A 23,865-nucleotide genomic window follows, 5' to 3' on the forward strand; every position below is an offset into this window, starting at 1 on the left:
TATCAACTATACTATTTATAGATTTTAAGGGCTTAAGGGGTAAAATGCATTTCATTGCATTTCACTGTACTGTACTTTAAAATGCACATGACAATTAACTTGAAACTTGAAACTTGGAAACGTTTACTCCATTGTTAGTGAAATATAGGCCAAAAATAACATCCAGTTATAACTGATCAAAAAACGTGTAGTGTCTCCCCTTAAAGTAACAATTTTATTTTTGTATTTTTTCAAATCAAGAAAATTGTGAAATTGAATTTTTGAATTTCTCTATTTTATATGATGGACATCCTGGAGTGTTTGTGGCTGCTGATGTTTAATCAAATGTTACTAAATGTGTTCCTGTGACCTTGGTCAGATTGATGATGTATACAGTAAAAGCCAATCCCACGAAAAAAATGTACAGCACACTCACTCCTGTAATCATAAAGTCCTCATTTAGTCACCTTGGAAAGTGTTTACTCCATTGATAATGAAGGATAGACCAAAAATAACATCCAGTTATAATTGATCAAAAAACTTAGTTTGTGTGCGTCATTTTCCAGTAATAGCAACAGTAATAGCTATAAAAGCAGTGAGTGCAGCCAGCAGCGTGCTGTGCAGTGATTAGAGCAGAGAGGAGTTTGGTTCAGCCTCCTGCAGACGGCTGCACCAATCACCTCCATCGGACTCCCAGAGACTGAGTGTCACTAGGAGCTCCTCTCGCTCTCTCTCTCACACTCCTCTCTCACACATCACAACTTTAAGCAGAGGCGATAAGGACGCAGCACCCAAAAACATGGAGAAATCTAAAAACTTTCGCATTGACGCGCTTTTAGCAGTCGATACACCCAAAGTGCAGACCTCTCCTCTGGCTCTGGTGACTTCCATGTCCTCCTCCATCTCCAACCAGTCGTCGTCTGGAGGCTCGGAGCTGACCGGTGCAGAGTCTTTACGCACGGAGACACCGTCTCCACCGAGGATCTCCAGCTGCGGGTTGATTCCTAAACCTGGTTTCCTGAACAGTCCGCACAGCATGCTTGGATTACATCCGCAGAGCACCGCAGGGATCCCCGCACAGGCTCTCTACGGACACCCCATGTACACCTACTCTGCCCTGGCAGGCCAACACCCAGCCCTGTCCTACTCCTCCTATCCACACAGCTCCCATCACCACCACCACACTGATCCCATCAAACTGACAGCCAGCACCTTCCAGCTGGACCACTGGCTGAGGGTCTCCACAGCTGGGATGATGCTGCCCAAAATGTCAGACTTTAACTGTAAGTAGATGTTTTTATTATGTTTTTTTTACTCCAAATAAATCATATAATAATAAGAAATTCATCTTTGGTTATGTATGGTGACCCAGGCTGATCCAAAAAGTCTGCTTTATGTGTTTTATTTTGCTAATAAATATTATTAATAAATATCTCTAATAAATATCTCTAAATAATAAATAAACCTGATATACGCACTGTCACTGACCTAGTACTTTTTAAATCTAAACTCAAGACTTTTTCATTTAGATTGGCTTTTAATACCTAGTAGCCTGGTGACATTTTTCCTGTGCTTTTTATGCACCTTTTTATGATATGTTATGTTTTTATTCCTGTTATTTCTTGATGTAAATGTAAAGCACTTTGGGTACCTTTTGGTTATTGTAAAGGGCTATACAAATACATTTTGATTGATTGATTGACTGTAAGTAGCTGTTTTTATTCGGGCATTTTTCTGCTCTTTTTTTTTTTTTTACTCCAAATAAATCATATAATAATAAGAAATTCATCTTTGTATGGTGACCCAGGCTGATCTAGAAATGTGTGATCCAAAAAGTCTGCTTTATGTGTTTTATTTTGCCAATAAATATTATTATTTATTTAAATTTTTTTCTTTTAACTTATACTTTTATATTCTGTTCTTCGTTTTTATCTTATGCACTTTGTGCTCTTTTATCTTGCTTTTATATACACTGTTGAGAATTTCCCAGTAAAATAACAGTAAAGAACTGGCAGCAGGGTTGCCTTTATGTTACTGTAAAATTAACATTATTATACTGTCGCTGAAATTTACAGCTTTGTACTGTTAATGAAAAATACAGTTTGAACTGTTTTTTTTTATTAATTTCACAGTATTTTACAGTTGATTTACTGTTTAAAGATACATTATATACCTGTTTTTCACCTTTCTTTTAATTTGTTTTAGTGCACTATTTAGGTTTTTACATACATTTTAATAAACATTATTTTTTTGCCTACATGAATAGACATAGGAAGGTTACAGACATAGGAATAGTCACACTAAATACAATTAAAGGCACTTGTTAGGAAAAAGGCTATAATAGACTTGTTGACACTTTTCCCAAAATGTCTGTCTATAGCTGGCTACAAGCACAGAATGCAAACCAGAACAACATGTGAGTGAAGAACAGAGCTGATTTTACAATCATGTACAATGTACAAGCCTCACATGTGCAGATCAGGTCCCAGAATTAAAAAAAATACTGCATGAAACTGTTACTGATGATACTTTAGACAGTTGATCAGCAGTAAAGTGATGTTTTTTAAGAATGCATTATAGTTCAGTTAAAAAACGGCCTATGAGCGTAATTTAACAGGTATTTATTTTGTATTAACAGTAAAGCACTGTTTTTAGCAATAACAGGTTAATACTGTTGAAATCCTGCTGTAAATTAACAGCAATTGTTTACAGTGTAGCTGTTTTTATTCAGGCATTTTTCTGCTCTTTTATTTACTCCAAATAAATCATATAATAATAAGAAATTAATCTTTGGTTATGTATGGTGACCCAGGCGGATCTAGAAATGTGTGATCCAAAAAGTCTGCTTTTTGTGTTTTATTTTGCCAATAAATATTATTAATAAATATCTCTAATGTTGGCCTACATGATGCTGCTTCCTGTTACTGTGCTAAAGACTCAGAGAGGCGTGGAATTCTTATTTTCTCTTTTTTTTTTTTTTTATGGCACACATATTTCATATTATATTACATATTCTCATCGTCTGAATGAAGAGGCTGTCATGGAGTGATGGTTTTTCTAAGAGGAACTAAAATGGACAGATAATGGACAGTGGGAAAGTAGCAGAGGAGTGTGAAACCCACAGTCGACATGCTATTTGCTCACCAGATACTGCCTTTTTTGTTTCTGCTCATTTTAACAGATTTGTTCAAAATGGAGAGGCAAATAGCTTCTCTATGGACATATTCATAAGTGGATGACCTTGTTGCTTTAAGCAGGGAGCACAGAGATGTAGAAAATGTATATTTTATTACACCATAACAACAGTGGGCTGTCAAGTTCCCTTTACAACATTAAAGTCTTTGATTGCTTTATTATCAGTCATAAGCAGGCTGTTTGTTTTGAACATAAAATCTATAAATTTAGATATATTTTATGTCAGGAGTTAATGAAAAAAAGAAAAGTGCATTTTTTAATGTTTTTATTTTAAATTCTTGCAGCTCAGGCTCAGTCTAACTTGCTTGGCAAGTGCAGAAGACCAAGAACTGCATTCACAAGTCAGCAGCTGCTGGAGCTGGAGCATCAATTCAAGCTGAATAAGTACCTGTCACGACCGAAGCGCTTTGAAGTGGCAACGTCCCTCATGCTGACAGAAACTCAGGTAATATTTCTCATACCGATGACTGGGTTTTACTACTTAATTACCCTGTTTGAAGCTTTGAAAAATTTGAAAAAAATGACAGTTTGCTTGTTTACATTTTCTGTAAATAACTGAGAAACTATGATGAAATCTCTTTCATCTTGATCCCGATTCTCACTGTTTTAGAATTTGTCCAGAAGTAGTTTTCAAAATTCTCCAGTTGTTTAAACTTTTAAAAAAAATCTTGCATGGGCAAAAATGACAATTAAGTCATCCCATTTATATTTTATTTTCATTTGATTCATGGGATTTAAAACAAACAATACTAGATTAAATTACATTTGAGGAATGTTTTCAGTGTAGGATAATTGCAACACTGCAGAGGTCAATGTCAGGTGCACTGGTGACCTTTACGCAAAAAAAAAAAACATGAGTACAAAAATAAATATATATAAATAAATAGATAAATAAAATAAATAAAATAAATAAAATAAATAAAATAAATAAAATAATTTTTTAGGGGTCTAGGACAGTACAACCTATCATCTAGGGCACTTACATGCATAAAACAAGCACAGGATGAAATATTCCTGGTCAAATGGACATTTACGCAATCTTTACGCATATATCATGCACAGGTAGAGCCTCCTTCTTTTTTTCTGTTTAAACCACTTAACAACGTTTACTTTACTATACTTTTTCACAATTATTTTGCTTGAAAAACTTGCATGGGCAAATGGCAATTAAGTCATCCCATTTATATATTTTATTTTCATTTGATTCAAGGGATTTTAAAACAAATAATACAAGATTAAATCACTTTTTAAAACAGGAATGTTTTCAGTGTAGGATAATTCCAACACCACAGAGTGCTCTGGTGACCTTTACGCAATCTTTACGCAATCTTATATTACGCACAGGTATAGCCTCCTTTTTTCTGTTTAAATCACTTAACAACTTTTACTTTACTTTTTGTTTTGCTCAAAGTCTTTTTATTGGTATTCTGTACAAAATCCAATAAATAATTGTATAAACAAATTTCCCCATCCCTATAACAATATTACTGCACCATTAAATAAGCAGAGTTAATTTCATAAACAATTACATTTATACATATAAATGAATTAAATCCGATAGCAACATAAATTAAACATATACCAAACAAAAACAAAAAATAAAAAATAAAAAAATAAAAGAATTAAAAAAAAGGAAAGGACAAAAAACCCCAGAAAAATAAGTAAATTAAAAATAATAATATAAAAAAAGGGATAAGGAATTTTTTCAGTGTAGGATAATGGCAACACCTTAGAGGTCAATATCAGGTGCACTGGTGACCTTTACGCAATCTTTACGCATATATTACGCACAGGTATAGCCTCCTTCTTTGTTCTGTTTAAAACCAATTAAAAACTTTTACTTTACTTTTTAACAATTATTTAAAAAAATAAAATATATTTATAAATGATATTTATTATTTCTCCTCTCAGGTTAAAATCTGGTTCCAGAACAGACGCATGAAGTGGAAGAGGAGTAAGAAGGCCAAAGAGCAGGCCGCCCAGGAGGCCGAGAAGCAGAAAGGCAACAAGGGCAACCAGGAGAAATCTGACGAGCAGTCGGACTATAAGAGCAAGACAGACTCTAAAAACGGCAGAATAAGAGACTTTAGAGACAGTGACGACGACGAGGGAGAAAATTTCCTGTACAACTCGTCAGACTGCTCCTCGGACGACGAGAGGAATCAAACCAGTGACATCAGTCCGCAGCCCTGAAGCTGCAAGGAGGGTGAAGGTGGAGATCTCCATTTGTAATGACTATTTGGGGGGATTTTCTCCATAAAAAAATGTGGTTGCATGTAACCCAATCACCTCCATGGAATTAATGAGCATTTGTTTGTCATGAAAAGAATAAAATTTAGGTCAAGAATTGATGATCTTGGTTGGTAAACAAGCAATAAAGCAGGAAATGTTATTATAGGAGCAGCATTCAGCACTCTGTAAACTGTGACATGTTGCATGGTTTATATGTGAAAAGCTGTAAACTGGCTCAGGACTTTGCAATATTTCTCCTGCTATGATGGTTAGTTTGTCAACATTTCAATCATAATTCAAACTACAGTAAATAATCCGCTGTGTTATTTTGACCATATTTTGTTCTTCGTGGTATTCCCTATACTGTGTCATATCACGCTGAATAAAAAACCTTATGTTTATTTTTCTATACTGTATTTATAAAACATCCCAGTGCATGGTAAATTATTGTTTAGCGTCTATCTTGCTGCAAACAATGTGAAATAAAAATGTTTTAATATAAAAACCTAAAAAAAAAAAAAAGTTGGCATTTGTAATTTTTTTTTTTTTAAATTCATTTTTATTTGGAGACAAGAGTATTTTCTTTTTTTAATGTAATTTTCTAATAATTAAAAATATAGTCCTTTTTTTCCCTCGCAGTGTCTCAGCGCGGATGGATCAGATGCGAACAGAGACGCTCGTGTTTTGCTCCTCGCTCTGACAGCTCGGGTCATGGGAATTACTGTTAATAGAGCTGTCGGATGTGTGCAAACGTGCAGTGAGAGCAAACAGTCAGACGGAGGAAACATTTCACACCACACTAGCAATGGGCTCGCATTAATAAACCCTTTTAAACAGCTTGTTGAGCGACAACCTGGCTGCTCAGGGACTATTTTCAGGGCTGAAATCATTTGAAGCTTATTTAGCCTACAGAAAAATATATTTTTTGTTGTTTTTAATTTATAAATTAAATAATATTCTCCTAATTTTTTATTAGCTCCATAGCCTACATGTTCTGTCAACACTTATTTTGTTAAGTTTTTGCATTCTTGTTGATTTTAAACCAGAAATAATGCAACAATGATGGATTATAAACACATACTGTATGTAAATTGTGTTATGTGCTCAAGAAAAATAAGAGTGCACTTCCTCAAATGCAGACAAAACATCACATCAGTCTACTTTTCCTACCTACACAAAACAACAAAACAAAATGTATTTAGGGTGTGTTATTAACTAATATGTTGAATATGATATTCTTTCAGTCTAGACTTTAATTTTAATATCTTTTGATTACAAATGTGACTGAACCGGTTTAATAACTCATCTGTGCATGGTTTACACCATGCATCATTGGTACAGAAGTCCACAATATGTTATTGTTCCCTTTATTCCCGCCGTCATTAGCGTTAAACTATATAGCAGGTTGACTGATTATGTGCCATTTGTAACAGGATTACTGAGCGATCCGTTGGTTATCTTCAGCTGTTTGCTTTAGCTTTAGCAGACTAAAATCAAAGTTCAGCTGAGGGTCAAACCCAAACAGAGTACACCAGGTAAAGCTGGTGGCAACTGGCTGGCTCACGGCTGCAGACAATGGCCAGTGTATGGACTGCACAGTGGGTCTATTGATCCCACTATCTCCACCTTTAACTGACACATTCTTAAGTTTTTCTCTCAGCGGTCTCCATCATTTCTAAATAAAAACACCGCTGCTACTCAAAGGTGTTTTTGTCATCATCTTAAATGTTACATGTATTAAAACAACTTTCCAAACATGAGGCTACAGTGTGCTGTTTTAGTGAAGGACATTTCCTTTGGTTGACCTTGGTGGCCCATTTCTGACCTCCCGCCGCGCTCCAGCCTCAGATTGATTACGGCCGCGCCGATGGAGCTAATTAATAGGAGCAAGTATCAAATGTAACAGAACGACTCTGCTATGCTAACCACGCTGGTGTCAGCGAGCGAACGGAAGAGGATAGACTGGAGGCTCCCCGGGTCATTTCATCAGGGTGTGCAAACACAAGAATGAACGACACCGCCGTCTATTCTCACTGCTCTTGTTTGTGTCACACTCACTGCAAGCCAAGTGGAAATATCAACAGAAATACAAATATCCACTAATCAGCTGTGTTTAAGGCTGAGAAAGACTTTATTATGATGTGCTTTATTTTGTGTAAGAGTGTAAATAGACTCAGTAAAGCCCAGAAGAATGGTTCCATGGTTCCAGGTGTACGAACCTCGACAATATTAACTCTTGCTGTACACTGCCTCCATGAGGGCGGTCGCAGAAAAAGAACAGAAGCAGAAGAAGTAATGAGAGCGGTTGTAAGAGAAAACTGTGCCTTTCTCTCTATAAAGGAATCAAAGCTTTCGGCAAAATGTCTGTGATTTATTGAGGCTTTTATGACTGATGTTTAACAAACTGTTACACTCCAAATATACAAGCAAGTGAAATATATAAAATCTCCAAGGTATTGCTACCAAATTGTCATGAAGCAAAATATGCACTGTGTTAAAATAATAGAGCTAATACTGGTGTGTCTGTGGCATCAGTATCTTCCAGATTTAAAAATCTCCATGGTAACAATTATGTACAAGGACTCCCCAAAGCAAAGGCATTAATTTAATATCACAATCATATTTATTCTTCTTTGAAGAAAACTGCAGGTTTGGGTTCTTTGTGTTAATTCCTACTTACAGGCGTTCTCCTGTTCCACAGTTCTGTTATGTACGTCTGTTTCTGGTGTGTGTGTTCGTGTTTTACAGTTTGATTTTGGCCTCTTTGGCCTCCATGGCTCTAGTGGCGACCTGGGCGCGCTCCGACAGCAGCGCTGCTTGCTCAGCTGGTCCCTGTGACTGGGCATTCTTCAGCAGGAAGTGACTGATGAAGAGCTTCAAGCCCTCCCGCAGCATTCCTAGTTTGGGAATGCCTGAAATCCTGGTGGATGGGAGACAATGACGGACATTGATGTCAGACGTTCACAGAGGAGTTTGCTTTACAAGATGTGGACTAGTAGAGGTTAACACTGCTGAACAGGTGAAATAGGCTTTCTAGCCACGCTAGTGAATGGCAATTTTGGCCATGAGGTCAGATACTGTCAGATACTTTGGTTTATAACCAAATACCTGCAAAACTAATGACATTCCCACTAGGGGTGTAGTGATCCATCAAGCTGGATCGATGTATCGATTCAATGATCAAAGATCCAACATCATTGATGCAAAGTGAAGACATCGATAGATATCATCATCTTTAAGATATGCCTTTATTTTGAAATCCCAATGGCACGTCTGTGTCACCATTTCCGTCCGAGTGCACCTCCTTCCAACAGAGCCCAGTAATAAAATGGAAAAATCATATTTTAGTTGCTTTTGTGAGGTGATATAAATGTAAATTATTGCGTTAAATGGGCATATGATATTGTCTCATATCGATCGCAAGTCCCTGCATTGAATCAAAACCGTATCGTGGTAGATTTTGTGATATCAGAAAATATTGTATCGTTGTATAAAGAACTGTCATAATATCGTATCGTAACCAGTCTCAGCTGAACTTGTTTAACTGTGTTTATTACTAATTACCAAATGTTAGCATGCTAAAAAAGCAAAACTAAGGTTAACATAATACTTGCGAAACATCATCATGTTAGCATGAAGCTCAAATCACTGCTGTGCCTCGGTATGGCATGGCTGTGGACTTATAGTTTTCTTTTTCAGTGCGTCTTATTTTGCATTAATTTAAATTAGGACTGCGATTTTGAAAAAATATTTAATTGCGATTATTTTGACTGACATTTCAATTGCGATATGATTTGCAATATTAGACTGAATGATAATTTTGTATTATTTAATTGTATTAAAATGATTATGGTGTGATTTTTGCAGGCAGGGATCTGTACCAAACAAACATGTTTTCTTAAGTCTGTAGAATATGACATGTAGACCAGGACATCTCTGCAGCACGACAATATTTAATTTAAAATGGTATTTTAACACACATTTCACCTTTAACAAATATTGGGATTTCCTCCTCATCCTGCGATTTGAAGATGTACATGTTTAAAATCTGCAAACCTCTAAGAAGTAAGTGTATGTATGCACAGTGAATCTCACCTTCCAAATATGCTGGCTAGCTCCTCAGGCTCAACGTCTTTTAGCAGCTTGGTGAGCACCTGACGCAAGAAGCGCACCGTGGGCTTATCTAGTTCCCCAAACTCTATTACCTGAACAGAAAAAACACAGAGGTGACCGTGATGAATATGTTAATTTGCAACCTTAAATATATAAAAACCTGCACACGACATGTCGCTTACTTTGAGTATGGAGAGCGAGAGGCATTTCCCCTGAAGGAAGCGGGTAACCAGCTGAACCAGGTTGTTAAAGGTGCTGCTGGGAAGGTTGGACAGCTCCCTGAACTTGTCCCATAGGCTGAACTGGAAAGTCATCTTGGAGAATACAGGACATCAAATTGAAAGATTGTATAACTGCGCTGAATGATACACTGATGATTCCCAGAAACAGTGGTGGAAACTATAAACAACAGCACAGGTAATCCTCTCATCCAGATGCAGTTTACATGTGAAAAGCAAACATTCCCACCAGCGCTGGTCAGAGCTCTTTGATGAGGACAATGGTCATCAGTCTCTGATACGGGACCGCGGACTACCTGGCAGCAAAGTAGGAAGTGTGGTCTCGCCCCCATTGTTTGTAGTCACAGTTTGAGTCAAATAATATCAGGAGGTGAGAGGTGTGAGAGGCTCCCACACAGCAGAGGTGAACTACAGGCCACATGACGCAGGTCACACACAGTTTAAGAGACTGGGTGGTCGCTCACATCCAGCAGCTAATGCAACCGTTAATGCAACTCTTTATATTTTCATTTATCATGATGAAACGTACAGCAAACTGGCCTCTCCAACTTTAAAACCACAATCCTTGATTGCAGTACAGTATCATTTCCACCCAATGATCTATTTTATAATAAGGACCACGCACAGAGCGTACTATGACTTTGGTACCTTCATCATTCACTGAATGTTCAACATTCATATAAGCAATGAGAGATTTACTTCCTTTAATCTGATTATTATAATTACTTGATCTGAGCATTGACATAATGTGAAGAGGGGGGGAAAGGCATTATTAATATTATCAATTAGTCAATTTTAAGTAATTTTTCAAGCAAAAAGGCCAAACATTCCCCTGGTTCAAGCTGCTAAAAGTGGGAGGACTGGCTGCTTTTTTTGTCTTATGTGATAGTAAACAAAAATATCTCAATTTAATATCACCACATTGTGCTTTAGGAAATTGTATTTTTCATAATTTTCTGACTTTTATAGACTAAACGATTAATTAACCAAGAAAATAAACAGCATATTAATATATAATTTTAAAAGATATTTGCAATGGTGCAGCTTTTATATAGATAAAATAATTTGGTACTAATCCTGCAAATTAGTTAGGAAGAAGTAATGAGATACTCTTTTAATATACCCCTTTTTTTCTATTTACTGCTCTCGAGATAATTTCATGTGTTTACGTATCAAACAATTGTCTGGGAGAAAGACTGTTAATTGTAATTACTAATCTGATTGTAGTTGTGGTGGTAGCACATTAAGCTTTTGTGGAACTATTGATGATGTTGTGGTTGATAAGAGATGGAGATTTAAAGTATGGTCTGTTTATTTGAAAGGTTCTGTGTATGCGAGAGTAGTTTTATTTTTTATTCTCAGTCGTGGTGGTGTGGGTTTTATCAGCTACAGTACCTGGAAGCGGCGATCGTGGGAGCAGAATTTCTCTCCCAGTACGGCGTAATAGGCATTGAAGGTTTTCTCCTGCAGACAGCAATCCATCAGAACGTGAACAATCTCCCTCTCCTGCTTGTCCTTCAGGCCCATCCTTCACACACAGCAAATAAAAGGCTTTAAAATACAGCTACTTTAACATGTCATATATTTCCTTTCTTAACATAGAGACACACTGTAGAGGTGAGTGATAACAAACCTGAGCAGTTTCTCAAATGCATCCAGGAAATCTTCGCTGGTCATTATCACACAGAAGATGTTTCTTCTGACCTCTGTGTTCATCCTCTGTTTCCTCGCCAGCTCTAACACTTTGGCACTAAACTGAAACAAATAAAAATGACAACAGTAAAGTGAAAAACAAATCACATCAAAGTGCTGACATTACTGAATAATACAGACTAGACCTGGGTATTGTTTTCAATGCAAGTGTTGATATGACGTTTACACCGTTTACATCAAAAGATGTCTGGCACCCATGCTGATCTGTACTGGGATGATTACTGTACACACAGTGCTCTACCTGTCCTTCAGCAGTACTCTGTTTTGAGGTCGTGTTCCCTTGTTCGCCGATCATGGGCGCTCCGCTCCACGAGGAGCCGACGATCCACCAGCGGCCCACTTGCTCTGCTGCCAGGAGGTTGTCCAGAGAGACCCTCAGCTTCATGTCACTGCCTGCTGCACGCCGCTGGATCTGAGCGCCACATTTAACCAGAGTTAGCCATAAGTGCACTCAGGAGGCAAACACCAGTTGTACCATATTAAAGATGGACAAATTAGCAATCCTGAAGTTGGCAATTGTTAAAACAGCTATACTGATGGTCATGATGAAAGCATCAGCAACACTCTGGACTTTGGGTCTGTAAAGGTGGTACTCTGGGGCCACCTGATGGTACAAGTGGAAACTACATCTTGAAAGAATACAATAACATGTTCAGAATAATACTAGTGCCTATAAGCTACATAATAACAATCTAAATTTGTGTCACTAATTAGGGAAATAAGGATATTTCAAACTCAATATGGTCATGTTGTGAAAATCACCCACCAGAGTCCTCTGCAGCTTCTTCAGTTTCTCCACAGGCTCAGGATCATAGCCTGGGATCTTCCTCATGTCATTGTTCTTCAAAGCCAGCATGATTTCCAGCATGAAACGCACCTGAGAACACGTGTGCACATAAACTAATGTTAGATAAGCTTCCAAAATTGGAAACATAATTGGGAAATCTATTACAATTACCAGACATTTCCATGCCTAGTAAATGAGTAGTTCTGTTTGCCCTACCCTGGTCTGATCCTGAAACTTCGACCCTGCGTCGCTGGCCTTGCGTTGGCCTTCAGAGATGAGCTCCTTGAGAGCCAGAGCATCGTCCTTCCTCAGTGCGAAGCCGACATTCCTCAGCACTAACAAAACCAGTTCAATGTCCTTCTCTGTGAAGGCTCCAACAAAACGTTTTAGGATGTCGAAGATGAGACCAGAATGCACCACTTGGAAGTTGTAGAGGTGCCCGACGATGGAGACCAGGTTGTCGCACTCCTTGCTTTCAGTCGGGTTCTTGTACGCCTCGTCAAACTTGCGCACGACCGTCTCCAGAAAATGGGCTCCCACCTGAAAAATGATCAAAAGGCAATATTACAAACTTGTGATTCATGTTATAAATGGATTTACGCATGTTAATATCTGTGGACGATGACATAATAACACCTCAAAATATAAATAATGGTAGCTTATTGCATTGTAAAACACACAATACACAAAAGTCAATGGTGAACCTAATGGATGTTCCAGGATCTTGATGTTCTTTGATCCCTCAAACTGTGTCGAAAGCCAACTCTTGGCTGCGGCAAATTTTACTGATGATCCTGTTTTAGGGTCATTTACAGGATGGAAAGTCGATACAACTGAGAGATAACAATCCTTTTACACTTTAAGCAAAGGAAGCCAAGGTGTTAGATATCACTTTCCAATTCATTAAAAGAGCATTAGCTTACAGTGGAGATGTGCTAAAGCAACTAATCCCTTTGAAAAAAGAAGCCTCTAATGAATAATCCACGAGTTGATGTCAGTTCTCAGGTCAGTGGTCACTGTTTCTCACACACAGGCTGGTAAAAACCAAAAACTACCCGACTCATGGTGTCACTCTTATCAGTGGATGAGACAGTGAACTGAAGGAAATGTTTCCAGAAAGTAAAACCTGTTTGATTAAGATCCATCCAAGAAAGAATTACAGGGGGTTTAATGTTTACCTCCAACCCGACGGCGTGATGGAGGACGCTGACAAGCAGGACGTGCTCCATCAGTAGTCTGTCAGCCATCAGGGACGGGGTGACGCAGGCTGCTAGGAGCAACTCGGTTAGGGTGTCATTCATGTCCTTCCTGCTGCAGCTCATGTACAACTCCTCCAGCTGACCGCTGATGGACGCCATGTTGGGCTCACTCAGCCTGAAGAAGTTAGAAAAAGGATAAATTTTCACCTTTAAAAGAATTCCACTAGCAGTTTGGAGCAAACTCATGACCCAGCTCAGATCCAGCTTTCTTTTAGAAGAAATATTTGAAGGGTACATTCTGCTCTTCTCAAATGTGAGGAACTGTTTCTTTTATCTGTCTTAACTCACTGTAAAATGAATATCTTTGGGTTTTTGGACTGTTCCTCAGACAAAACTTGCAATTTTAAAACGTCACCAGAGGTTAATAAAACCAGATGACGAAAATGATCGACATCCCCATATTCTGCTTGTGTAGGTCCTGATTCTACTAACATGCCTCATTTCTCACTGCAAATCAATTAGGGCTGCAACTATCGGTTATTTTCATTGTCGATTAATCTGTTGATTATTTTCTTGATTAATTGATTAGTTGTTTGGTCTATAAAATGTCAGAAAATGGTGAAAAATGTTGATCAGTGTTTCCCAAAGCCCAAGATGACGTCCTCAAATGTCTTGTTTTGTCAACAACTCAAAGATACTCAGTTTACTGTCATAGAGGAGTAAAGAAACCAGAAAATATTCACATTTAAGAAGCTGGAATCAGAGAATTTAGACTTTTTTTCTCTTTAAAAATTACTCAAACTGATGAATCGATTATCAAAAATGTTGATGATTAATTTAATAGTTGACAACTAATCGATTAATCGTTGAAAATCAACTGTGGATATAACAAAACAGGACCCAGCTGAGCGTCCGGTGGCAATGGCAACTGTTTCACACTCTTGGCTACTAGTGCTAGGTATCTTTAAGAGGAAGGGAGAATTGCAGAATTTATATGATCAGAAGGGCCTGACAGGGCACTCTAAAACCTAGAAAAAACAAACTATTTTTGGTTCATACAGTATATGTCCCAAAGTGCATGATGCATCATGCATCATGCATCTTTTATAGAAAGAAAGGGGGAAAGATTTTGATATTGACTCTGACAAACTGCATTTTCTTTGGCATCTACTACAGTGAATATACTCATGAAATCAAGGTAATGACACAGAAAATGCTTTTTAAAAATTGCATAGGATTGTTGAAGCAAAGCTACGTAACTTCAGCTGAAAAAAGTGACAAATGTGTAATTGTGAATGCTAAAATGTAATGTAAACGTAGCACAAGTAGTGACATTTATAAGCTGGCAACCTGACTAAGTAACATAATTTACACATCAATATCTAATGTTGGCTAACATTAGTTAACATCAGGGTGAAGCAACAAAACCCCTGAGTGTATTAAATTGAGCAATGGTGTGTTTTATTTCTCAAGAATACAACTTTTGATTTATAAAAAGGAGAATGTGTTATTTCTGTGCTGTGGTAAGACGGTTACCTGTTCACCAGGCCTTTCACATTCCTCTTCAGCTTTTCGAGCTCAGCTTTGCGTTTATCATCTCCGGCACCTCGCAAGTGAGGTGGCACGTACTTGCCTGCTGCAGGGGTGACCTGGACATTGGAAGATGCAACATACAATTAGATAAATTATGCAGCATAGAAGATGTCAATGACGATATTAAACAAATATTTCTGAACTCACAGTTTCTGATGTCTTTGTGTCAGGAGGAGTGTCTGCTTCTTCCTCTTTTTCCTCTTCATTTTCATCGTCTATGTCGGCTGCATCACTCTCATCCGGCTCTTCCTCCATTTCCTCCTCCTCAACCATTTCACCATCATCATCATCATCCTCATCATCACCATCATCATCCTCACCCTCATCGTCAAGTGAACCCATATCTTCATCACTGCCCTCACTCACCATCTCATCTCCAGGTTCTTCTTTCTCATCTCCAGGTTCTTCTTTCTCATCAAGCTTTTCAAAGTTATCCTTGGCCATGTCCATATCATCATCATCATCATACATCCCCACAGCCGATGAGCCAGAGTCCAGCATACCAAGGATGTAGTCAAGTCCATCAGCCACAAAAGACTGAGGGAGAGTTTTCTTGTTTTTCCTCCTGTTTAACCCCAAGCACTTCTCTAGTTTCTTTATTTCTCTGTCCTCTTCTTCATTTGCCTCCAGAAGAGCCTTTTTCCTGGATTCTTGGAGCTTGTTGGTTTTCTTGCCTGTCTTGGAGGATGCTGGTGTTTTAGAGCTGTCTGATTTCTCTGCAGGATCACTACTGGACTTTGCTTTTGACACTTCTTTCTTTGCTTTCTTCTTCTTTATCTTCTTGGGCTGTTCATCAGCTGGTATTGCAGAGTTTTCACCATCATCAAGAGGTAAACTGAGGGGCTTTTTACCCTCATAATAACTTTTCATATTGGCTTTTTTAGTTTTTCTCTTCTCTTTGCGAAGCTCTTTTCTGCTTTTCTTTTTCACAAATCTCAAGCCATGGTCATTCTCCCCTTCTTCAGGGCCACTTTTGCTTTTAATAAACTCATCTACTGCCACCAGGTACTTCTGTAACACAACATTTCCCTTCTTCTTTTTGCTGTTCTGCTTCCCTTTCTCCTTCATCTCGACAAATGAAACCTTAACTACAACCGGATAACGTTACACTGCTTTCACAATGTAGCTATCAGCTTAGCTAACAAGAGGGTTTAAAACAACCAAGCACAGGGTGAAAACTACTGTCTGTTTTAGAAACATATAAATACCTCAAACAGCACATGTGTCTCTTCCTTCTTCTTATTCCTCTTTGGTGTTTACTGGCGGTTGGCAAACCATCTTAGAGGTGCATTACCGCCACCTACTGGACTGGAGGGTAGAACAGGAGATTGTGCAGGAACAAAATAAAAATTAAAAAATAAAAAGTTTGACTGGAGTGAGGAACAGGAGATTGTGCAAAAAAAAAAAAAAAAAGATAAAATTGAAAAAAACAAATATGACTGGAGTGAGGAACAGGAGATTGTGCAGAAACAACATAAAAAAAATAAAATAAAAAATAAAAATTTGACTAAAGTGAGGAACAGGAGATTGTGCAAAAACAAAAATAAAAAGATAAAATTAAAAAAAAAAAAAAAAAGATAAAATTTAAAAAAAAAATTTGACTGGAGTGTGAAACAGAAGATAGTGCAGAAACAAAATAAAAAAAAAAATTAAAAAAAAAAAAAAATTAAATTAAATAAAAAAAAAAAATATGACTGGAGTGAGGAACAGGAGATTGTGCAAAAAAAAAAAAGATAAAATAAAAAAAAAAAAAAAAAAAACATAAAATTGAAAAAAAAAAAAAAAAAATATGACTGGAGTGAGGAACAGGAGATTGTGCAGAAACAAAATAAAAAAAAAAGAAATTAAAATAAAAAAAAAATTTAAATTAAATAAAAATTAAAAATTAAACCGGAGTGAGGAACAGAAGATAGTGCAGAAACAAAAAAAAAAAAAAAAAAGATAAAATTATAAAAAAAAAATCAAAATTTGACTGGAGTGAGGAACAGGAGATTGTGCAAAAAAAAAAATAAAAAAATAAAATTAAAAATAAAAATTTGACTAAAGTGAGGAACAGGAGATTGTGCAAAAACAAAAATAAAAAGATAAAATTAAAAAAAAAAAAAAAAAAAAGATAAAATTATAAAAAAAAAATCAAAATTTGACTGGAGTGAGGAACAGGAGATTGTGCAAAAAAAAAATAAAAAAATAAAATAAAAAATAAAAATTTGACTAAAGTGAGGAACAGGAGATTGTGCAGAAACAAAATAAAAAAAAAAATTAAAATAAAAAAAAAAATTAAATTAAATAAAAAAAAAAAAATATGACTGGAGTGAGGAACAGGAGATTGTGCAGAAACAAAATAAAAAAAAAAAGAAATTAAAATAAAAAAAAAATTTAAATTAAATAAAAATTAAAAATTAAACCGGAGTGAGGAACAGAAGATAGTGCAGAAACAAAAAAAAAAAAAAAAAAGATAAAATTATAAAAAAAAAAATCAAAATTTGACTGGAGTGAGGAACAGGAGATTGTGCAAAAAAAAAAAAAAAAAAAAAAAAAATAAAAAATAAAAATTTGACTAAAGTGAGGAACAGGAGATTGTGCAAAAACAAAAATAAAAAGATAAAATTAAAAAAAAAAAAAAAAAGATAAAATTTAAAAAAAAATATGACTGGAGTGAGGAACAGAAGATTGTGCAAAAAAAAAAAAGATAAAATTAAAAAAAAAAAAAGATAAAATTGAAAAAAAAAAAAAAAAAAATATGACTGGAGTGAGGAACAGGAGATTGTGCAGAAACAAAATAAAAAAAATAAAATAAAAAATAAAAAATAAAAATTTGACTAAAGTGAGGAACAGGAGATTGTGCAGAAACAAAATAAAAAAAATAAAATAAAAATTTGACCAGAGTGAGGAACAGGAGATTGTGCAAAAAAAGAGATAAAATTAAAAAAAAAAAAAAAAAAAAATCAAAATTTGACTAAAGTGAGGAACAGGAGATTGTGCAAAAAATAAATAAAAAATAATAATAATAATAAAATAATAAAAAAAAAAAATTCCTGTCGACCATGCCAAAAAATAAAGTCACAATATTAGTCAATTCTCTCATATAAATCAGTCATATTTCATTTTATGTTTTTATTGTTTTAACTTTTAAAAAAATCTTCTTGAAACTAAATGTTTTTAATGTTTTTTGCTGTTACTCTGTATACTGTCATTTTGAAATAAAAAAATAAAAAAATAAAATAAATGTGGATACATTGTTTATAATGCCTGTGTTGAACACGTGACCATTGACTTCCGGCTACGCACTGTCTCCTGTTGATGACGTGCTTTATTTTGGGGCGTGTTTTCGTTCAGCACGGAGCGCTTTTTGCTTCCATGTAAACTGTCTTGTTAACCAGTCAGGGACAATATATCTGCAGAGGAGAAGAAGCAGAAGACGCTGGAGTTGTTGCTTATTGGTGCTGCAGTTGTAACCATCTAGCATGTAGTGAAATCTGTATCTTTTTCTGTATTTGCAATATGAAGAATGGAAGAAGACGATGTGACTATCAGAGAGCAGAATTTCCACAGTCAAGTCCGAGAGTACATCGTGAGTAACCTAGTTGATGCTAGCAGGCTAACAACGTCCTCTACTGCACAGAGGATACTGGTAGCTTCACCTGTCAGTGTATATATGATATACTGAGCCTGATCACAACACTTCATTCTGTGATGCACCCTACATGTCTTATTTTATGCCCACTTAAATCTGATCTTGTTGAAAAACAATGTGTGAATTCGCCAATTAAAGTGAGCTTATGTTAGCTGCTGTTAGTTGATTACAGTGTTATAACTTTGTTTTGATTGATATTGACATTAAATATGGCTGTGGTTCATTATAGGAAGATCTTTGATTTGGGACATGGACACAATGTCCCTGTCCTTTACTAATTCAATAGGACTGGGACACTTTGCTAATTAAATGTACCTGAATTAGAGAGATTTATCTTTTGTATTCCTTATTATTATTAACAGCAGTGTAATATTAATGGTTTTCACATGTGTGAAGGAAAGATGATCTGTTTATGTTCTGTGCAGATCTAATTTAAGATCAAACAACAGTTTTGTGTGAAGAATTGAACAAAATGTCCCTGTCCTTTACTAATTCAATTAGGACTGGGACACCTCATTAATTAAATGTACCTGAATTAGAGAGATCTTTATGTTTTTTGTATTTCTTATTTATATTATAATATTACAGTGTGATATTAATGATCAAGTCAAGTCAAATTTATTTCTATAGCACATTTAAAACAACATGACCAGAGTAATATGAATGGTTATCTTTTCACATGTGTAAGGAAAGATGATCTGTTTATGATCTGTGCAGATCTAATTTAAGATCACATTAATAACAACAGTTTTGTGTGAAGAATTGAACCAAAAATCAAAGATGATGTGATCACAGTTATGGTTCAGGTACTATACCATTAGCCATAGATAGCAGGTTTAAGCATCTCTTGTTGTATCTCTTGTTATGATGATTTAAGGTTTATGCTGTTTGGTAAAATATCCTTAATTTCTGATGCTGGTTGGATGATTGTAAACAACTCAAGTTTGTGTTTCAGGAAGGGTTTTTGTGGCAGATATTATTTTACAGAGCTTGGGACAGGAGACAGTTTGCAGTGTAATATTATATGTAAGAAATAGGGCTGACCCGAATGCTTCGAAGCTTTGACCGTTGCCATGGTAATCGACCTCCAAAGTAGTATTCAAATGCTTAATTTATTGCTTTTTTTTAATATATATATGTATACATATATATATACATATATAAAAGTATGTAATAATAAAGTATAAATCTCAAAATAGCCCATGAAATAAGGAATAATTCCACAACATTATTCATTAATCATATTCAACATGAATTATTATTAGTTATTCTCAGACGGATATCGCTGTTTTTTATGTGTAGAGGGTGCATGTGCTGTCCCGAAGCTTCGAATATTTCTCACCGGAGCCCAAAACAATGGTATTCAGGACAGCCCTAGCAAGAAGTTATGTCCTTGTCTGACATGCTGCAACTTTAAGGCGGGCCACCTGCAAGTGCATGTGACAAATAGATAACACAGCTAATAATAAACTATTGTCGTGCCTTGAAAATAGCTGATAATCTTCCTTTACAATGAACCACATTGTTTTTTTTTAGAGTGTCTCGAGGTCTAGCCATAACTTCAGAAAAAAACAAAAACAACTTAAGCAAGAAAGTTCAAGAGGGGACAGTTTATCTGGAGTAGGTCTTCTAGATTATTCCTGACAGACACTTTTGAAATATAGAAACTATCAAATGTCTCACCAGCAGACAAGCTCAACATCTCAGCTTTACCTGGCACATTTTGTCCTCAGCATCTCTTTACATCTGACTCTCAGTATCCCATAACAACATTCTTAACGTAGGATGCCTTTTGCATGATGCACTGTATCATTTAACCTTAATGTCTGTGGTGAGTCAGCTTATGGATTGATTTCTGCAGGCGCAAAATGATATTTATTATTGTGCGTGCTTGTTTTGCAGTCAGGGTTACTCTGGGTAAAGTTATAGTTGGTCAACATGACTCAGTGACAAGACGGTATGCTCTTACTAGACCTCAAGTGTGGGAAAATGTTTCTTCCGTAATGGGATCGTACTGTAAAGAATTATTGAAGAATGCATGGAAAACCGTGTTACTGTGAGAAATCAGGTTAACAAAGGATAATGTGTGACTAGTTTGAGGTTGGATCAGTAATTACATTTTCCACTACCTCCACCAAACAAGGATGTAACATCATTATCAGGCTTTCACATGAGATGCACTGTGTTTTTACTGTCCTTGACATCCCTGAATAAATACTTTTCTGGTAGAAAGTATTATTACCATTAGGATACAATATAACGGTACTTCCAACAGACTCATGTTACACTTCTTTTCCACGTCCTCTTCCATTACTAAGGCACACACCTTTCATAAACCCAGGCAGCTAATGACATACACGGCCTGGTATTTGGGTTTCTTCAGCAGAAATCTGTTAATCAGATTACCTATAATGCCTTAAACTGCCTTAATGTTTCATGTTGACACATCTGAAATTAGATTACTGCTGAAAGAGTCCAATAATGACATTTAGTGCAGTGCGAAACGTACTGATCGGTTCATCTACTTGCAGGAATTGCAGGATCCTCCCACAGAACAAAATGTAATTTCTGTCCCTCACCTCCAGCTTGAGTTCATATACCATAAAGGTGTGAAATACTGTTCCTAAATTGGTCGGGGATGCTTGCAAACTGCTTTCAAGAAGCCGGATTTGTTATGACCTGCTTCCTTTCCATTGCTTAAAGTGTATTTGTTTAGGGAAAACAGAGTGATAACTTTGCCAGTGGCAGTGGCGTTGACCGGTCTGCTTGCTACTTGTCGTTATCTGTTTCCAAACTGTTGTATCGAGTCTAAGCCAGTTTATCAGCTCCGTGCACCTGATTCTGTGTTAATCTGGGGTTTCCCCTTGTAGTGGACATGGTTTTACTTGAGCCACTGTCACCACAGAGTGGCTCAAGCTTGTATATATCAGTTGAAGGGAACTGCAGGTGATGAGAAAACAGTTTTTGCTACAGCAGCTGTCATATAACACCATATACCTCCCAGGTTGACTGAGGATGTTTGGCATCTCTTTTCATGTCGGTTTGTCTGTCTGAAATGTGCACGGTCTGGCTGAGTCATCTCATAATCCCAGCTCGGCCGTGATGAGTCGTCCAATGTTGACAGGGGTGCAAAGTGCTGAAGGCGGAGCTTCTAACATTAGTTGCGTCCCGGTCACTGTCACAGTAGAAGGGGGGAATGTGGAACGGGATCCCTCTGTAAGACCATCCAGCTTGTTTTGAGGCCGCGGTTACCTAATAAATTCCATGCATTGGTAATTTCTGGACCACTTAGCATGTAGTGTTGGCCGAAAACAATGATGCATTGCTCGCTGTTCTTTGTAATCAAATAATTGGGTCACGTTGAGCTATACTGCTTAGTAGGGAATGATTTGTGTAATAATGGGGCATGCATTTCCTTATTTTCCATATTTTGCACACTTCAACAGGCCTTAACCAAATGTGAACTTATTTTTGCACAGCAAACATGCATATTTACATACTGCACAAATATGTAGTGATCAAGTATTATTAGAACATGGAAGGAAATAGACAGATTCAGGTGAGCAAGTCTGTATGCAAAGTATTCTGAGCTGTGCGCTACTGCCTGGACTACACATTCAGGATATCCTCATATGAGACTAGATATCGTCTTAGATTTATGCTTATGCCATATCGTGATATGGTAAAAGTGTTTTTTCGTGGTTTTAAAGGCTGCATTACAGTGAAGTGAACTTCGTCATTATATCTACATTACTAATGATTATTTATCAAAAATCTTATTGTGTAAATATTTTGTGGAAGCACCAATAGTCAACCCTACAATATCGTCACAATATCGACATCGAAGGTATTTGGTAAAAAATATTATATTTGATTTTCTCTATATCGCCCTAACTCCATAAACAATCCACTATTACAATTAAAACTATTATGCTGTTGTTATACTATTGATGCCTCTAGTTGTTGCACTGCCCCCCTTGCTGCTGTAACACTGCAAATGTCCAAAGTGGGACTAATAAATGATTCTTATTAGAGCTGAAACGATTCGTCAATCGAATTGAATTTTTTTTTTTTTAAATCACCAGTTTCTCCTTCTCAAATATGAATATTTTCTGTTTATTTTAAGTCCCCCTTTGATAGTAAACTGTATATTTTTACAAAAACTTTTACAAAATAAAATACCATGGGTTCTGGAAACTTGTGTTGGGGAGTTTTAGCTAACTGTTGACCAGATGATTTATAGTTTAATCTACAAAATAATCAGTAGATCAATTGATAATAAAAAAATAAGCGTTAGTTGCTGCCCTAGAAACTACACATTGTTTAAAAGCAACTTGTTAGGATGTTAGTAATATAGTAGAAAATGCATTACATGGAATGGGTCATGGGTAAAAACTGGTGCGTTGATATTCTCACATGATCAACTGTCTCATCCGGTTATTATCACGTCATGTCTGCTCTGTACATGTAGAGCAGTATTTTATAACTCCACTGAAGTCTTGCAGCCTTTAATATACAATTTTATATATTATCGGGATTATAAAATGTTCAGCGAAGCCTAACAATACCATAGTGTAGTAAGGGACACACAGTAACAGGAGGAGCTGGAACAGGAGGAGCTGGGTGTACTGTCGATAACTACTTGCTAATGATTGTGAGTGCTGATTCATCTACTGTAAATCCTTGACTAAGATTCTTATGTTGTCGTTTCAGATTTGCTTCCTCCTGTTTGCAGTCCTCTACATCGTGTCCTACTGCATCATAACCAGATACAAGAGGAAGAGTGGTGAGTGTTTCTGTAAAATATGAACTCTCGCTCCGTGAGAAGAGAAATCAGCACGATTTCATCGGCATCCTTAACACTTGCACGGCAGAAATGCATCCATGGTGGACCCATTTTCACAGCAAACACACTATAAAGGAGTGGGCATGTCAGTCTGGTTATGCTGTGTTTGCCTTCAGACAGAGCCCTTCATTGTATTTTGACTGAAAGGAAGTCATGGCCAAGGAGGCTTTAGGTGTATGCGTCAGACACCACACCCATGCCCTTAGAGTAATCTGTCACAGTCAGCTCTGTATCAGACTGAACCGTATCCGCCCCACATTACTTTTAGGGCTGTGGCAAAATGAATACAATTTGTCACATTATCACCTTTGTGACAGGACAGCTTAGTGACATAA

The 23,865-nt window shown here is 36.6% G+C and overlaps 3 protein-coding genes across 3 annotated transcripts in view; 2 read left to right on the top strand and 1 right to left on the bottom strand.

Moving 5' to 3' along the window:
- The first annotated feature begins 746 nt into the window (after positions 1-746).
- On the top strand, positions 747-6,086 carry mnx1 (motor neuron and pancreas homeobox 1). The gene is made up of 3 exons (XM_037757416.1): positions 747-1,262; positions 3,459-3,619; positions 5,086-6,086. The coding sequence occupies exons 1-3, from the start codon at positions 779-781 to the stop codon at positions 5,365-5,367; spliced, it is 927 nt and encodes a 308-aa protein (XP_037613344.1). The 5' UTR covers positions 747-778; the 3' UTR covers positions 5,368-6,086.
- Positions 6,087-7,756: 1,670 nt separating this feature from the next.
- nom1 (nucleolar protein with MIF4G domain 1) lies at positions 7,757-16,118 on the bottom strand. The gene is made up of 11 exons (XM_037757400.1): positions 15,198-16,118; positions 14,994-15,106; positions 13,437-13,632; positions 12,475-12,798; positions 12,238-12,348; positions 11,713-11,883; positions 11,392-11,513; positions 11,154-11,286; positions 9,702-9,833; positions 9,502-9,611; positions 7,757-8,326 (listed from the first exon to the last, which is right to left on the bottom strand). The coding sequence occupies exons 1-11, from the start codon at positions 16,116-16,118 to the stop codon at positions 8,149-8,151; spliced, it is 2,511 nt and encodes an 836-aa protein (XP_037613328.1). The 3' UTR covers positions 7,757-8,148.
- Positions 16,119-18,343: 2,225 nt separating this feature from the next.
- Positions 18,344-23,865, top strand: part of lmbr1 (limb development membrane protein 1) — a 37,775-nt gene continuing 32,253 nt past the window's right edge. The window contains exons 1-2 of the mRNA XM_037757403.1: positions 18,344-18,621; positions 23,398-23,470. Coding sequence (XP_037613331.1) covers positions 18,559-18,621; positions 23,398-23,470 — 136 coding nt within the window. The 5' untranslated portion in view covers positions 18,344-18,558. The remainder of the gene's footprint in view (positions 18,622-23,397; positions 23,471-23,865) is intronic.

Source organism: Sebastes umbrosus, chromosome 21, assembly GCF_015220745.1.
Source record: "Sebastes umbrosus isolate fSebUmb1 chromosome 21, fSebUmb1.pri, whole genome shotgun sequence".
In the NCBI taxonomy this organism is placed as follows: domain Eukaryota; kingdom Metazoa; phylum Chordata; class Actinopteri; order Perciformes; family Sebastidae; genus Sebastes; species Sebastes umbrosus.

What these genes read in the sequence shown, in the direction of transcription:
- mnx1 (XM_037757416.1), top strand. Translation starts at nt 779, where the DNA reads ATGGAGAAATCTAAAAACTTTCGCATTGACGCGCTTTTAGCAGTCGAT. An exon ending in CAAAATGTCAGACTTTAACT is followed by an intron (nt 1,263 to 3,458) that starts GTAAGTAGATGT and finishes AAATTCTTGCAG; the next exon opens with CTCAGGCTCAGTCTAACTTG. An exon ending in TCATGCTGACAGAAACTCAG is followed by an intron (nt 3,620 to 5,085) that starts GTAATATTTCTC and finishes TTCTCCTCTCAG; the next exon opens with GTTAAAATCTGGTTCCAGAA.
- nom1 (XM_037757400.1), bottom strand. Translation starts at nt 16,118, where the DNA reads ATGAAGGAGAAAGGGAAGCAGAACAGCAAAAAGAAGAAGGGAAATGTT. An exon ending in AGAGTACTGCTGAAGGACAG is followed by an intron (nt 11,514 to 11,712) that starts GTAGAGCACTGT and finishes TATTTGTTTCAG; the next exon opens with TTTAGTGCCAAAGTGTTAGA. An exon ending in CTAGCCAGCATATTTGGAAG is followed by an intron (nt 8,327 to 9,501) that starts GTGAGATTCACT and finishes CCCATCCACCAG; the next exon opens with GATTTCAGGCATTCCCAAAC.